Source organism: Petaurus breviceps, unplaced genomic scaffold (genome assembly GCF_028583685.1).
Source record: "Petaurus breviceps papuanus isolate PSGF00001 unplaced genomic scaffold, PetGlider_PUasm1.0 164, whole genome shotgun sequence".
Classification (NCBI taxonomy): Eukaryota; Metazoa; Chordata; class Mammalia; order Diprotodontia; family Petauridae; genus Petaurus; species Petaurus breviceps.
Genome location: NW_027185735.1, coordinates 4203150 through 4217696, shown reverse-complemented (window position 1 = coordinate 4217696; position 14547 = coordinate 4203150). Strand labels below are relative to the sequence as shown.

At 35.4% G+C, this 14547-nt stretch overlaps 1 protein-coding gene across 2 annotated transcripts in view; it reads left to right on the top strand.

Moving 5' to 3' along the window:
• Window positions 1-14547, top strand: part of STYX (serine/threonine/tyrosine interacting protein) — a 60207-nt gene that overhangs the window by 30818 nt on the left and 14842 nt on the right. Inside the window, exons 5-10 of one of the 2 annotated variants that reach the window (XM_069082228.1) lie at window positions 1773-1833; window positions 5803-5839; window positions 6375-6414; window positions 6517-6567; window positions 7714-7786; window positions 13414-13507. In XM_069082228.1, the coding sequence (XP_068938329.1) occupies window positions 1773-1833; window positions 5803-5839; window positions 6375-6414; window positions 6517-6567; window positions 7714-7786; window positions 13414-13507 (356 nt within the window). The remainder of the gene's footprint in view (window positions 1-1772; window positions 1834-5802; window positions 5840-6374; window positions 6415-6516; window positions 6568-7713; window positions 7787-13413; window positions 13508-14547) is intronic. The other variant, XM_069082229.1, reaches the window with a different exon arrangement.

Here is a 14547-nt window from a genome sequence, read left to right as displayed (position 1 = left end):
GGTGCTCTTACTCGCTGAGCCACCTGGCTGCCCCTAAGCAATTGGGGTTAAGTAACTTGCTCAAGGTTACACGACCAGGTGTTTCTGGGTGGGTGCTAAGTGTCTGAGCCCGGGATTCGATCTCCAGGTCTTCTCAACACTGGAGCCGGTGCTCTTACTCACTGTGCTACCTGGCCGCCCCTTCAATTATTCTTAAATAGTCTTTCATCAATCTGTTTTCCAGATCAATTGGTTTTTTTTATAAGATACCTTATCTTATGTTTCTTCCCTTTTTTAGTATTTTGACTTTATTTCATTATTTCTTGTTTTCTCATGAAGTCATTAACTTATACTTGGTCCATTTAAACTTTTAACACTTTTTGGGTTGGGTTAGGTTTTGTGCTTCTTATACTAGCCTATAAATCTTCTTTGCAAGTCTTTTCTAATATAATTTTCATTTTTTTCCCCAATTCTTTCCCCTAGGACTCTCATTTATAAAATCATTTTCAAAGTCTTCACTTTTTAAAATTATTGCTTCATTTCTTTTTTTTGTAAATAGTATTTTATTTTTTTCCAATGACATGTAAAAAAGATAGTTTTCAACCATCATTTTTTATAAGATTTTGATATCTAAATTTTTCTCCTTCCTCCTCTCTCCCCAAGATAGCAAGTAATAGGTTATATGTGTTCTTACTCTTCCTGCAATTCTAGTTAAAATTGTACCCATGCTATATTTTTATTTGAGGCTTTGATTGAAGATATTTTGAAGTCATTCTCTTTTTTCAGTGTTTATATGTTGGACATCCCTAATACCATAATAGCTCTTTATGATGGGATTCTTTTTTTTTTCCCATTCTTCCAGGTTTGCTTCCCAAATTCAGGCTTTATGTTAGGGACTAGCACTACATACTTCTGGAGATAATGTCTGGACCTTTCATGGCCCACTTTTGTATTCTCTTAGGTTCTGCTGCTTTCTTCAAATATTGAGTGCTCTGTTCTTCAAAGATCGTGAGGGCTGCTTAGGCCAGCTTTCATTGTACCCAGAGTGATCTGATACAGGGCAAAGTCTGATTACCACTTTTCTGGTCTGTTTTGCAAGCTGACTTGTGTTTGGGCCTGAGCAACATCATTGTGGAGTTGCCTCTGGTTGGAGCTCCAGTAGACTGCTACTATCAGTGGTTCTAACCATTTTAAACTAGCTGGAAGACTGTAGAAAGGGAGGGGGGGCCCGGCGGCTAGGTGGCGCAGTGAGTAGAGTGCCGGCCCCGGAGTCAGGAGGACCTGAGTTCGGATACGGCCTCAGACACACACACACATGCACACGCACATGCACACACACACCCAGGCTTGTGACCTTGGGCAAGTTACTTAACCCCAATTGCCCTTCAAAAAAAAAAAGCATAAAATACTGCTAAAAATTGTCTTGACATGTTAGGGAAAAAATACAGTTTTTAAAAAATCATTAGGCTAGGACTAAAATTAAAGAGAAATGTAACTTTCAGTTTTACCTTTTAACTTGACTAAAATATTTAACCTCTATGTCATTTGATTTTTCTTCTATAAAATGAGACTGATGTTGTTTATCATAGCCCTATACATGTTAAAAGAATACTTTGAGAATATTTATGAAGCAATATGAGATGTAATATGAATACTGAATATTGATTCTGTACCTCTGCTAAATTTTGCATTCTTTTGATATATCATAGTTAAGGTTTGAGAAGTGTTCATTATTGTTTCTTGTTCTTTTGCATAAAAATAATTTAGTTCTAAATTATTTATTTTACTTTCAGGTATTTGGTACTAGATATTGCAGATAATCCAGTTGAAAATATAATACGTTTTTTCCCAATGGTATGTATCACAAATAGTTTTGACTGGAATTTTGCAATTTATCTAAGGAAATAATCTGCCTTTCTAGAAGAATCCAGTAATAACTCATTTCTATAGTGTTTTAAAGGTTATGGTACCTTTTGCAAATATTTCTTGAATGCTTAAATTACTCTGGTTATTGAAATTTATTTGTGCACATATGAACACTATATAGAAAAGCCAGTTTATATTCACTTTTTAAGAATGGCCTATTCAAGAAAACCAAAGATATACTGTGATTTTCTCTTTTTGATTTTTAAAGGGATTAATCAGTCAACAAGCAATATCAAATTCTGTGCCATGGATTATGCTAAGTGTGGAGGATACCAAAAAAAAAAAATAAAATACCTTTGTTCTGTCATATTGGACCTGTGAACTCATTGATGTGGATATTCCCTCTCCTACTACAGAGTTAGCTCCAGTTTAACTGGAACATTACTGGTTGTGGGAAATCCTTTATTAGTATCCTTGCCAGTTGCTGAGTAACTTTCATCAATCATATTGACTTGAAAAGTTTGATCCTCTTTATGGGAATTATAACATAACCATATATTAACAATATGTGGGCTAACTGATAGTACAGTTTGATTGTTTTCAGAATTGGTTTAAACAAGCATGCCTAAAAGGTAGTTATTGAGTCAGAATCTAAATTATGACAACTCTGGAAGGAAGTATCTTGAGATGTGCCCCAGTGATCTGTACTAAGGGTAGCGTTGAACTTTAAACATTTTTATCTGTGACTTGAATAAAATCATGGGTGATGTGCTTATCAAAAATGCAGATGACACAAAGCCAGAGGTCTCAATAGATCCCTATAGGTTAGACAATATATTTGTAATTAAGTACATAAAAAACTCACCTCTACTTCCTTTCCTCTCACTCTCTTCTTAATTCTCTGCAGTCTGACTTCCAACCCCATTACTCAACTGAAACTGATCTCTCCAAAATTGCCAGTGACTTAATTGGTAAACCTGATGACCTTTTCTTAATCCTCATACTTCTTGACCTCTTTTGACCCAAGCTGTCTTCTCCAGTAGAATCTAAGTTCCTTGAGGGCAGAGATTATTTTTTGTTTTTCTTTGTCTTCCCAGTACTTAGCACATTGTACTAAGCACATTGTTAGCATTTTTAAATTTTTTAAATTTTTATTTTTTTGCTTTTTGAAGAGGGGAAGGTAGGGCAGTTGGGGTTAAGTGACTTGCTCAAGGTCACACAGCTAGTTTTTATGTTAAGTGTCTGAGTCCAGATTTGAACTCAGGTCCTCCTGACTCCAGGGCCACTGCTCTGCACCATGTAGCCACCCCTGATAGTTAGCATTTAATAAATGCTTATTATTTGGTTGACTTATTGATGGAGTCATAGAACCAAGCATATATACGTTAAATATCTTCAACATTACAGAAAACTTCAATAATATCCATAGTTTTATTTTGTTATGTTAGTGTTTTCCCAGAGACTGAGAGCTTTTCACTTTATAATTTGTGTCTGTAGTTCTGAAAGGGATAGTTATGTCTCAAGGCTATCATTGTACCTCAGTAAAAACACATTAGACATTAGGACACTTATGCAGTGTGAATGGATAGAGTCATTTTAGATCTCAGCCTCCTAGGGGCATCACTGTGCCCATAAGCATATCAGTGACAGGCTAACTTGTTTCTAATGCCAGACAATGGTAATGTTCACCTGAAGAAGCATCTGGGAATATTTTTAACATCTTCCTGACTGCCACCTATTACTTCATTGATTCACAGGGGTATCATTTAAGAGTTTTCATGAGTAAATTGATTTATCACTGAGGGGTAGTGCTTTGAAAAGCTATAACCTTAAAGATAGAGTTTTTAATGTTCTTTGTTTCTGCATATTATAGAGGGGTAGGAAAATCTTAGTTTTCAGAAGTATTGTTATCTGGCTTCATATAAAGACACCACAAACCCTGCTACCAAGGCGGCATCCAGATTAAGTCCAGCACCTGTGTTAGTGAGCCTTTGGAACAGGGGTCTACCAGGCTGTTAGGAGGGTGCGAACCACTCCATGTTGGAAATACAGCAGGTCAAAGCTTCCATCCCATCAGCAGAAATTAGGCCCATGAGTGATTGTTGTAGTTTGGATGAGATAGGGAGAACTAGTTTAAAAATAAAGTTGGGGCGGCCAGGTGGCTCAGCGAGTAAGAGCACTGGCTCCAGTGTTGGGATGACCTGGAGATCGAATCCTAGGCTCAGACACTCAGCACCACACCCAGAAATAACTGGCCGTGTAACCTTGAGCAAGTTATTTAACCCTGATTGCTTAAAAAAAAAAAAAGAATGAATGAATGAATGAATGAATGAATGAATAAAGATAGTGTTGTAATCTGATGACAGTGATGAAACATTCTTAAATGTTGGAGTAAATTCTCCATATCACCATAGCGCAGATCTGAAAGGGAAGTTCTTTAACACTATCTTGTGTTAGTGCTATAGAAATCATACCTGTTTTGAATGGTGTTCATTAATCCAAGGACATCAGTCACATTGGTGCTATTAACTTCTGGGAAAAAAAGCTTCTGGGAAAACCTTTTGAAAGAAGGCTGCAACCTTTGATTCACTCATTTATATCAACTGTGTTATACTTCCTAGGGAGTCAAACCCCCTTACATGTTCCACTCTATGAAAAAGACACAAATGACCACAAAGCAAATTTGGATAGATTTGGATAGAAACCAGATCAGTCACCAATGCCTGAGAGAATTTCTGCTGGGACCATAGCTATTCAGCTCTATCTGCCATGTTATCCACAGTTAAATACAGCATATCATAATTATTTATAATGATGACACTGACCCATCCAAAAGCAAATATATTTTGTTTAGTATAATACACAGTACTTAGTACAGTGCCTGGCACGTAGTAGGCTCTTAATAAATACTTGTTAATTGACCATACTGTTTAATGAGGAAGCATGGCATAATGGATAGAATACTGGCCATGGAGCCAGGAAGACCTCACCTCGTGTTCTACCTCTGGTATACTAGCTGTATGACTCCAGGCAAATTGCTTAACCTCTTTATAAAGTGTTCTCCTGGAAACTATGATAAGTTACAGAAAAGATTTCAGTCTTCATTGGTAGAGGGAATTTCATCATACAAGTGTTCCTTATATGCATGATATCTAAGGTCTAGTTCCTGTCCTTACATTATTAAACAAGATAGAACATAGTGAGTGTGCACTTAGATTTGCATTTGAAAAACTAAGTAAAATACTTAAAGAACCTATGATCTCTTTGATGTGTATATTCCTATTAAGGATACAGATTGCATGCCAGTTGATTTTATGTGCTTCTTATCCATGTTATCCCATAAGTTCCTACCTAAGATGCTGTGGGGCCACTCTCACTTTTCCATGACATTGCAAGGATATCAGTTAAGCACAGGAACTCTCCTTTGGCTAGCCCTTGCTCTGGTCACATAACTAGCCCATCATTTTCACTTGTTTATTTCTTTGATGACATTTTTTACTCTGATTATCCTTCATGAGTCCTTTTTTGTAATATATTGCAGCCTTTTTACTTAGCATGAGCTTCGTTGTCTTCAGCTATCAGAAATATTCATATAATTATAATTATTCATTCCCTAGGAATTCTGGATATATTTGATGGTTTTGCTTTAAAGCTATTTGAAATATTTCTTTTATGGATGGTCTTTTGGAAACACTACATTACAATTCAGTAGTTCTTTGTTTTGCTGATAGAATTTAACTTGTCAAGTGAACAGTCAAGTTAACAAAGTTAGCCTTCATCAGTTACTTTAAAATAGTAATTGTTAAATGTTTGAAAATGGAAAAAACCCCCAAATTCCATAGCTTTATTATTTTTAAAATATTTATATCCTTGAACTATTTTCAATTATATGTGATTTATTTTTTGTAGATCTTAACTGTTTTGTTTTTTTTTTGCAACCTTTTTTTTTATCTTTAGACTAAAGAATTTATTGATGGAAGTTTACAAACAGGAGGTAAATCTTTCTTAGTTAATTTTAATTATCAGTGGATAAGATTCATAACTTTTTTATCATCTGAAATACTTGGCTGCTGATTTAGAATACAAAATAATAAACTTACTAGTTTATTGCTATTTTAAAAGGATGGGGATTTTTCATTGTTGATTATTCTAGTTTTCTGAGCTTTTTTAACTCTCTTCATAGAATTTTGTTGATATGTCCAGCATTATCATGGTTTAATTATAATATTATGCTACTGATTTGCTTTGGTAGAAGTTCTTCATGGGGGCTCCCTATACCAATAAATTCACGTTTTGTATTAAAAAAAAAAGAAAATCCCAGCAGAGTATGTAAATTTGTACAAATAGCATGGGTTGAAGAGGCTTTTGAATTTTAAAATAAAACCTTTAAATAAATTTTTAAATAAAACCTGTTTTTAGATGCCTTTTTTAAAGAGAGGAACTTTTTTGTGAATTGTCTTTATGAAATGATTGTTATATTTTAGTTGATCCAGATATGTCTACTAGAATACAAAATTCTTGTTTTTCAGGAAAAGTTCTTGTCCATGGAAATGCAGGAATTTCCAGAAGGTATGAGGCTACACTTTGGTAAAGTATTTAATTAATTAATTAATTTGATTAATTAATTAATTTAATTTTGACTGGTTATCCTAAAAATATTTTTCTTTTCAGTGCTGCCTTAGTTATTGCATATATTATGGAAACATTTGGAGTAAAATACAGGTAAGAAAATATTCCACAGCCTAATTTGTTCTTTGTAGGAAAAAGAAATTTTGGCATAAAATTGACTGGCTCTACACAGTGAGAAAAGTGCTACTGTATTATTGATCACCTACCTACATTTAACTCTGTGCTCAGCTTCCTTCACAGGAGTAAGATAATTTGCTAGGAGAATTTTTAATGTTGCCATTTAAACTTACATCAAAAAGAGAAAAAAAAACATACGGAATGCTCATTGCATGCCACACCAATACTGAACAGATAGATTAAAAAATATTTTGGTGAACTAGTGTTTTGCATTTGATAAATTTTAAAGGCTGGTTGCATTCTGTTTTACCATGACAGGGTTGAAAAGAAGTGTAGCTTCTATTTTAATGTAGTAGGTAGCTAATTTTTCTCACCCAAGATAATTTTTTTTAAATTTATTCTGAACTTGACCAACACAAAATAAAATTCCATTTACATGGTAGAAAAAAAGGAGGGATTCATTTGTCTGTGAAACTGCAAATATCTACTATGTAGCACTTGCTTTTCTTTTTTAAGTGTAGAATAAATTCAGCATGTAACTATTAAAGCATCCCTGCTTGTCTGTGATTCCTTCTGGCCTTCTGTTCTCTTCAGTTTTTGGAAGCCTATTCATAACCCTTCTCTCTTCTACCTCACCCTCATCCAGAAAAAGAGAGAGAAACCCTTGTAACAAATATGTATGGTCAAGCAAAATGAATTTCCACATTGGCTATATCCCAAAGTATAAGTATCATTCTGTTAAAGATAAATTTTTAGTCTTCTATCTAGATAGAAATATGATGTGAATATACATGAAAACTAGTCTTAGCGATGATCTTGAGTGTGGCAAGTTTCTTCATAACAGTCCTATAAATAGGTAGTGTAAATTGAATTAATCTTGTTTTATAGATGAGAGAAATAAGGCTCAGAGAGGTTAAATAAGTGATGTACTTAGTGTTAACATAGCTAATAATTGTTGCAGCAGGATTTGAATTCAGATCCTGCTTGATGCCATATCCATTGATTTCTCTATTTCATCACTCTGTAGTGATATTTTATTTTATAAAGCAGTATTTCTGAAAGAACTATAAATTCATAATACTTAATGGTACATCTTTTTTAGCTTTTTTTTTTATTTTTAAGGGAGGCATTTACATATGTTCAAGAAAGAAGGTTCTGTATTAATCCTAATGCTGGATTTGTCCATCAGCTTCAGGTAACTTCTGCCACTCCTTTTATTCTTCATTTAGGCATTTGCTTAATTCGGTAAGCCTTCCAATGTTGTGGTAGCTATAGCTTGAGTGCTGTATTTGATTCTCAGATCTTTAAGGTACTATAATAGTATCTCACTAATTTACTAAACCAAATTACTATAGTCTATCTCTTACTCTACTATAGATAGATGTAGATTAGACAGTAATACAGTTAAGATAGATTCAGAACAAGTTGATTGATAGGAATCAAAGAATAGTTATAAATTTCAGCACTTTACAGATAGAGATTGATTCCTTTTATGTACTTATATGCTTTCTAACTAAATATCATATAGTTGGTACTTGCTAATTGAGTAATGTTGATTTATAAATTAATAAATACTTGTTAATTAATAATTTGACAACAGGTTGGCAAGAGCTTTCCAAGGACATACTGTAGGGATGTGTGCTGGTTTGTTTAACATTTTTTTATAAACATTTAACATTTTTATTACTTGAATAAAAACATAGTTGGCATAGTCATCAAATGTAACAGATGATGATGACTTGGGAAGGATAGCTAACATGCTGGATACATCAGGATCCAAAAAGATACTAACAGGCTAAAATGTTGGGCCAAACTTAATAAAATGAAATCAGGGAAAAATATAAAAACTTAAGATGTAGGTACAAAAAAAATTTCACAACTAGATGATGAAGACAGAATTATCACTTTATCTGAAAAAGCTTTAGGAGCAAGATCAATATGAGTCAGTATGATGTGGCAGATAAAAGTCATGGGCTACATTCAGAGAAGCATAACTTCTAAGATAAGTAGATAGTCTCTCTTTACTCTGCCCTCACCAGACCTTGTTTTGAAGTATAATGGTCAGTTTTAGGTAGCACAGTTGGAAAATATCCAGAGGGTAGCAACCAGGATGGTGAAGTGCCTTAAGGCTATGACAAATGAGGGGGCAGTTGAAGAGACTGGGGGTGTTTAGTCTGCATTAGAGAAGACTCAGACATGACAATTATATTTAGGTACTTGAAAAGCTGTCATGTAAAAGGTGGGTTAGCATTGTTCTGTTTGGCCCAAGGAGTATAATCAGGAGCAAAGAGGTCAATTTAGACCTGCTACTAGGAGAAACGTCTAACAATTAGAGCTATCCTGAAGTGAAATGAAATTCCTTCAAAGGTCATGGGTTTCCCTTCTTTGAACGTCTTCTAACAGAGGGTGAATGACTAATTGGTTAGCTGTGTTACAGTGGGGATTCTCAACAGGGTATGGTTTGGATTAGATGGTTACTGAGACCCTTTCCAAATCTTAAATTCTGTGACTTTATCATAATTTTTATTACAATAATAACCAATTTAAAATCCTTTTTGAACCAAAACTGAATACTAAGTACTTATAGTGACCAATCTTGTCCTTTAAAAAGAGAGAAGAAAATGTACCTCCCTTCCTCTTTTCCTGAGGTGGGAGACTAACTGTGGGTACATAACATTGGTTTATGTGGTATTTAGTTTTGCCGATCTACTTCCCCACCTTTTTTTTTTTTTTTAATTCTTTGTTATAAGGCATGAAGGGAAGTGTGTATATAGAGGAAACAGAGAATGATGTGTTATAAGAAATACAGGATGATGTAAAGACAAAAGGTCATTTTGAAACCAAAAAACCTCATTTAAAGGAACTGTAATAAATGAGAAATATAACTTAGAGGCATTTGGCATTACGTCACCCTGAAACTTAGAAACAACTCACCTCAAATGATTTCTGTTTTATAATAAGAAAAGCAGGAGTAGATAAGTTCTCATTTAATTTACAAGATTAGGGAGGCGACATGGTAGAGTGGAAAGAGTCAAGATACCTGGCTTCCTATTACACTTAAATAACTACCATGGGCAAGTCATTTTGCCTCTCTGAGACTTGTTTCCCTATCTGTAAAATGGAGATGAATCTGTAGTACTTACCACACTGAAGCCTTTATATTAGTGGTCTCCACAGTAAAAATTACCTGGGCAGGGGAGGCTAGGTGGTTCAGTGAATAGAGCCCCAGTCCTGGAGTCAGGAGGACCTGAGTTTAAATCCAGTCTCAGACACTTTTACTAGCCGTGTGACCTAGCTGTGTGACCTTGAGCAACTCAACCCCCAACTGCCCTTCCTCCCCCTCCAAAAAAAAGCAAAAAAGAAAATGACCTGGGCCTTACCCATAGGAAGGCGGGAGACAGCTTGTATCTAACACAACCACCAGCCCTCACCCACTTCGTTGTTTCCCTTTGTTGTACAAGTTTTCCCTGCTCTCTTTTTTTCTGAGGTAAGTTTCAGCCTATTAGGAAAGTTATAACTACTAAATTAACCACTGTCCACAGCAAATCTGCAGATGCAATTAAAAAAATTTACCCAAAATGACTTTATGGCAATGGTAGGTACCCATTCTAAGGCAGAGACAAATGAGAGCCTCACCCCTTTTCATTTTGAGTAGATCAGAATGTTACATAGGATCAGAAGGCTTTGATGGATTGTGATCTTAATCATAGATATTCATTGTTAACATTTCTCTCCAATTTCCGTATCTACCATACTTCCCTGTTAACTCTTCATGGGTAGTACCAATATTTTAGTCACTCAGGTTTTCACAACCTGAGTGTCATATTCTATTCCACATAGTAATTAGTTTCCAAATCTTGTTGGTTTTGCCTCTACATCTCATATCTGTCTACTTCTTTTTACTCATACAACTGCCATCTCTCTTCTGGACTCCTGCAGTAGTCTCCTAATTGATCTTCTTGCCTCATATCCCTCTCTCCTTCTCTCCAGTTTATCCTCCACACAGTTCTCAAGGTTATTTTCGTAGGGTACAGATCTGACCATCTCACTCCCCGACTCAGCTCCCCTTTGACTCTAGGATCAAATATTATTTCATCTTTATATTTAATTTCATTATTTCATCTTTATATCATCCTTTTAAGAATTTATACTTTTGTGAAGATTTTATAATGTACATAATATTACGGTAGTTTTGTGTAATTATAAATAAGGAAATAAGTGCAAGTACATGCTCAAAAATTTTTTTGATAGGGATGTGTTCAAAAAAGGTTTGGAGACCTGTTTGTGTAGCTTTAAAGAGAGACAGTTTTACCTTTTTGCTGGTATATACCACATTTGTTGTATACCATATGACTTGCTATCTCAAGTCATCATCTTTTTGGTCTATCATAATTTTCAGATAGTTTGTTTCTTGATTAAATTTTTGTATTTCTTGTGCCAAGCTGTAATTTCCCTTTGTAGCTCTTTCTTACATAGCTCCTGTTTCTTCTCCACTTTTTCCCTATACTGCTCTCATTTCATTTATAAAAACTTTTCAGACTTCAGGCTTTTGAAAAAACTTTTAAACTCTTTAAAAAAAAAAACTCTTGTGTCATCTCTTTCAGGAATTCTAGTTGAAGTTGTGCCTAAACTTTTTCTTTGAGGCCTTGCTTGTCAATGTTTTGGAGTCATTCTCTTCTGGATTTGTGCATTGCGCGTCCCTGTCACCATCATAGGTCTTTTTCCATTTGTTCATTCTTCCAGCCTACTTTCTGATTTTAAACTTGATGTTAGGGCTGAGCTCTGTGCACTTCTGGAGGGAATGACTGGGCTGTTCCTTCTGTTGCTCTCGTGGGATCAATCAGGAAGGGATGGGGGTATTGAATTCCTGTTCAAGCTCTCTGGGATAACTCAAGCTTTCAGTAGTCCCAGAGGGGTCTGATAAGTACCCCATTCTGCAGGTTTCTGATGTGTGTTTGGGTCTGAGCTATGGGCTTTCCCCTGGTTGGAGTATCAGTAAACTCCAGCTTGACAGCCACTGGAAAGCTCTACAGTTTCCCTCTTTTGGTCTGGGGCTCCTGCCCTGGAAGCTTCAGATTGAGCTTAGAGATACAACAGAGACCTTACTCCACTCCTGGTATTAGAGCCACGGAGCTTATGCTTGCTTTTAAACTTTATTCTTTTTCATTTTTTATGTCCTTTGTAGTCTGAGTAAGGACACATCTTTCCAGACTTAACTATATATTATTTACCTTATTGTGCTGTATGGTCAGTTAAACTCTACTTTGCTTTTTGTTCCTCATACATGAAACTTCATTTCCTGATTCCATGCCTTTTGCATTGGTTGTCCCAGTGCCTGGAATGCTCTCCCTTCTCTGCTCTATCCCAAAGAATCCCTGACCTCTTTTTACACTCATTTCAAGCTTTAGCCCAGCATCACCAATTTCCTACACTGGATTTTCAAGTATCTCAAACTCAGTGTGTCCCAGACCAAATCCATTATCATTCCTTCCAAACCCCACCCCTCTTCTCAACTCCAACATTTCTATTAAAAGCATCACCATTCTTCTAGTCACCCAGGTTCATATCTCACTATTATCCTAAATTTCTTACCTTCTTGCCAAATGTCTAGTCATTTGGCAGATCTTGTCATCTCTACATCTCTTGTATCCAACTGCTCCATTCACACAGCCATCACCTTATTTCAGATCATCAGTACCTCTTTCCTGAACTACTGCAATAGATTACTACTTGGTCTCTCTCAATCTGAATCCATCCTCCACAGAGTTAATAAAGTGGTTTTCCTAAGTGCAGGTTTGACCATGTCAAACCCCACTGCACCCCTCCCACTCCCCATTTAGCTCCCTGGCTCCCTATTAAATATAAATTGGGTTAAATGACTTGCCCAAGGTCACACAGCTAGTAAGTGTCAATTATCTGAGGCCAGATTTGAACTCAGGTCTTCCTGACTCCAGGGCTCTCTATTCACTGCACCATGTAGCTGCTCCACCTGTGGGTTTTTTTTTTTTAACCTTTACACATTACCTCTCTATGCATTCCACAGTTCAGCCATACAGGCCTACTTCCTGCTTCTCATACACAGTACTCCATTTCCTGCCTCTGTGCTTTTGCACTTGCTGTCCTCAATGCCTGGAATACTTTATTTTCTCTTGTAATAAATTCTTGACTTCCTTCATCCTCAGTTTAAGCTCTGTTCTCTGTATGACAGCTTTCCTGTTACCTTTAACTGCTTGTGCCTCTCCAAGATGACTATTTTTATAGCCCTATGTGTATATGTTGTTCCCCTTGCTTCTTCAGTGCAGGAATTGTTTCACTTTTATCTTTGTTTCTTTAACCTGTGCCAGAGTTTCTGGAATATGTATATAGGCACTTAATAAATGCTTGATTAATATAAAACGTCCTTGATTTACAATTCTTGATTTTAAGGAATTGTAAAGCCAACGTTGATTTTTGTCTTGTAAATTGTGCCATATTAATTTGGTACTATCTAATTGGTATATCGTAGAATTTCACTTGATCCTTTTAACAGTCCTGTGAGAAAGGTAGGACAGATGCTTAAGCTAACTGGAAATGGAGAATACAGTTTGGGAACTTAGCTCTTATGTCTCATTACTTTGCTGATCACTAACTCATACTACCTCCTTGATTTGTTAGTCACTGAATTTATTAAGTAGTATGATGCTATTTGTAAGTCTGTATTTGTAGCGATTATAGATCCCAGCCAGATACCTTATTTTTAAATGGAGAATTTGTTGTATATGTTTTGCTATTGTAGGCACAGAAGAATTCATTGTGCACATTGACAATTTTTTTTTCAAATAGGAATATGAAGCCATTTATCTAGCAAAATTAACAATACAGATGATGTCACCACTGCAACTGGAAAGATCATTATCTGTTCAGTCGGGTGCTACAGGTGAGAATTTTCTCTTAAGTTCACAAAGAAGTTAATATTAAACTAGTATTTTGTTTTTTCACGTGAACCAGCACTAAAAAGTTGCCACTTTCAGGTGAGGAAAACAGCTTCGTTAGAACAGAAAGTTGCCAAAATAAATAATTCACTAGTAAATGATGAAAATTATGTGTGTAAGGTGTACATCAGAACCAATATTTTTCTGTCAACTTCTGGTCTCTTGACCTATGTTAAGAGTTGACTAAAAAGACATTAATAAGTCTGATTAATCAATTAATTGGGCAAGGATTCTTAACCCTTTTTTTTATCTCACAGACCCTTTTGGCAGTCTGGTATGTGAAGTCTATGAACTCTATCTTTGAATGCATAAAGGAATTTATATATTACAAAGGAAACCAATTATATTGAAATAGTTATCAAAATATTAAAACAAATTCATGGAACTAATAAGAACTCCTGAAAGTTTCCTATTGCAATTCCATTAAAGTTTTCTTAAAATGTATTTCTGTTCCACATTTATTTCTAAAGTAAATATGAATTTAAGCAATATTTATTATCTGCCAACCTGTCCTTGTGCTAGGCTATTAAAATAAAGTCTTCAGTGACTCATTTTCTCTTGATATAATAATTTCTTGAGAGAAAAATGTGATACAGTGGATAAAGGAATAACCTTATAATCTGCTTCTTTGTTACAATGTGACAATGGACAACTCCTTCAGTTGTGGGCAGGTTGCAGATCTGTATTGGTAGAAGAAGTTTACATACTGGGAGGTTCCTATGCAGACGAAATCACAGGACCACAAATTTTTTTCCTTATACTATTTTCTTTCCATATAGCACAATTTGTGGTTAAAATATTTGAGGATTTGGGGAGGTTTGTCAGGTGACAATTGAACCCTGATTTTATTTTTGTCCAGACCTGTGATCATATTGGTGTAGAGAGCTCATTTCAGTGATCAAAATTTACCAGTGCAGATTGGACAACTATTCTGCATCCTGAAGGCTGACTTTTCTAGTTATGTAAACCTCCCTTTATAGCATTT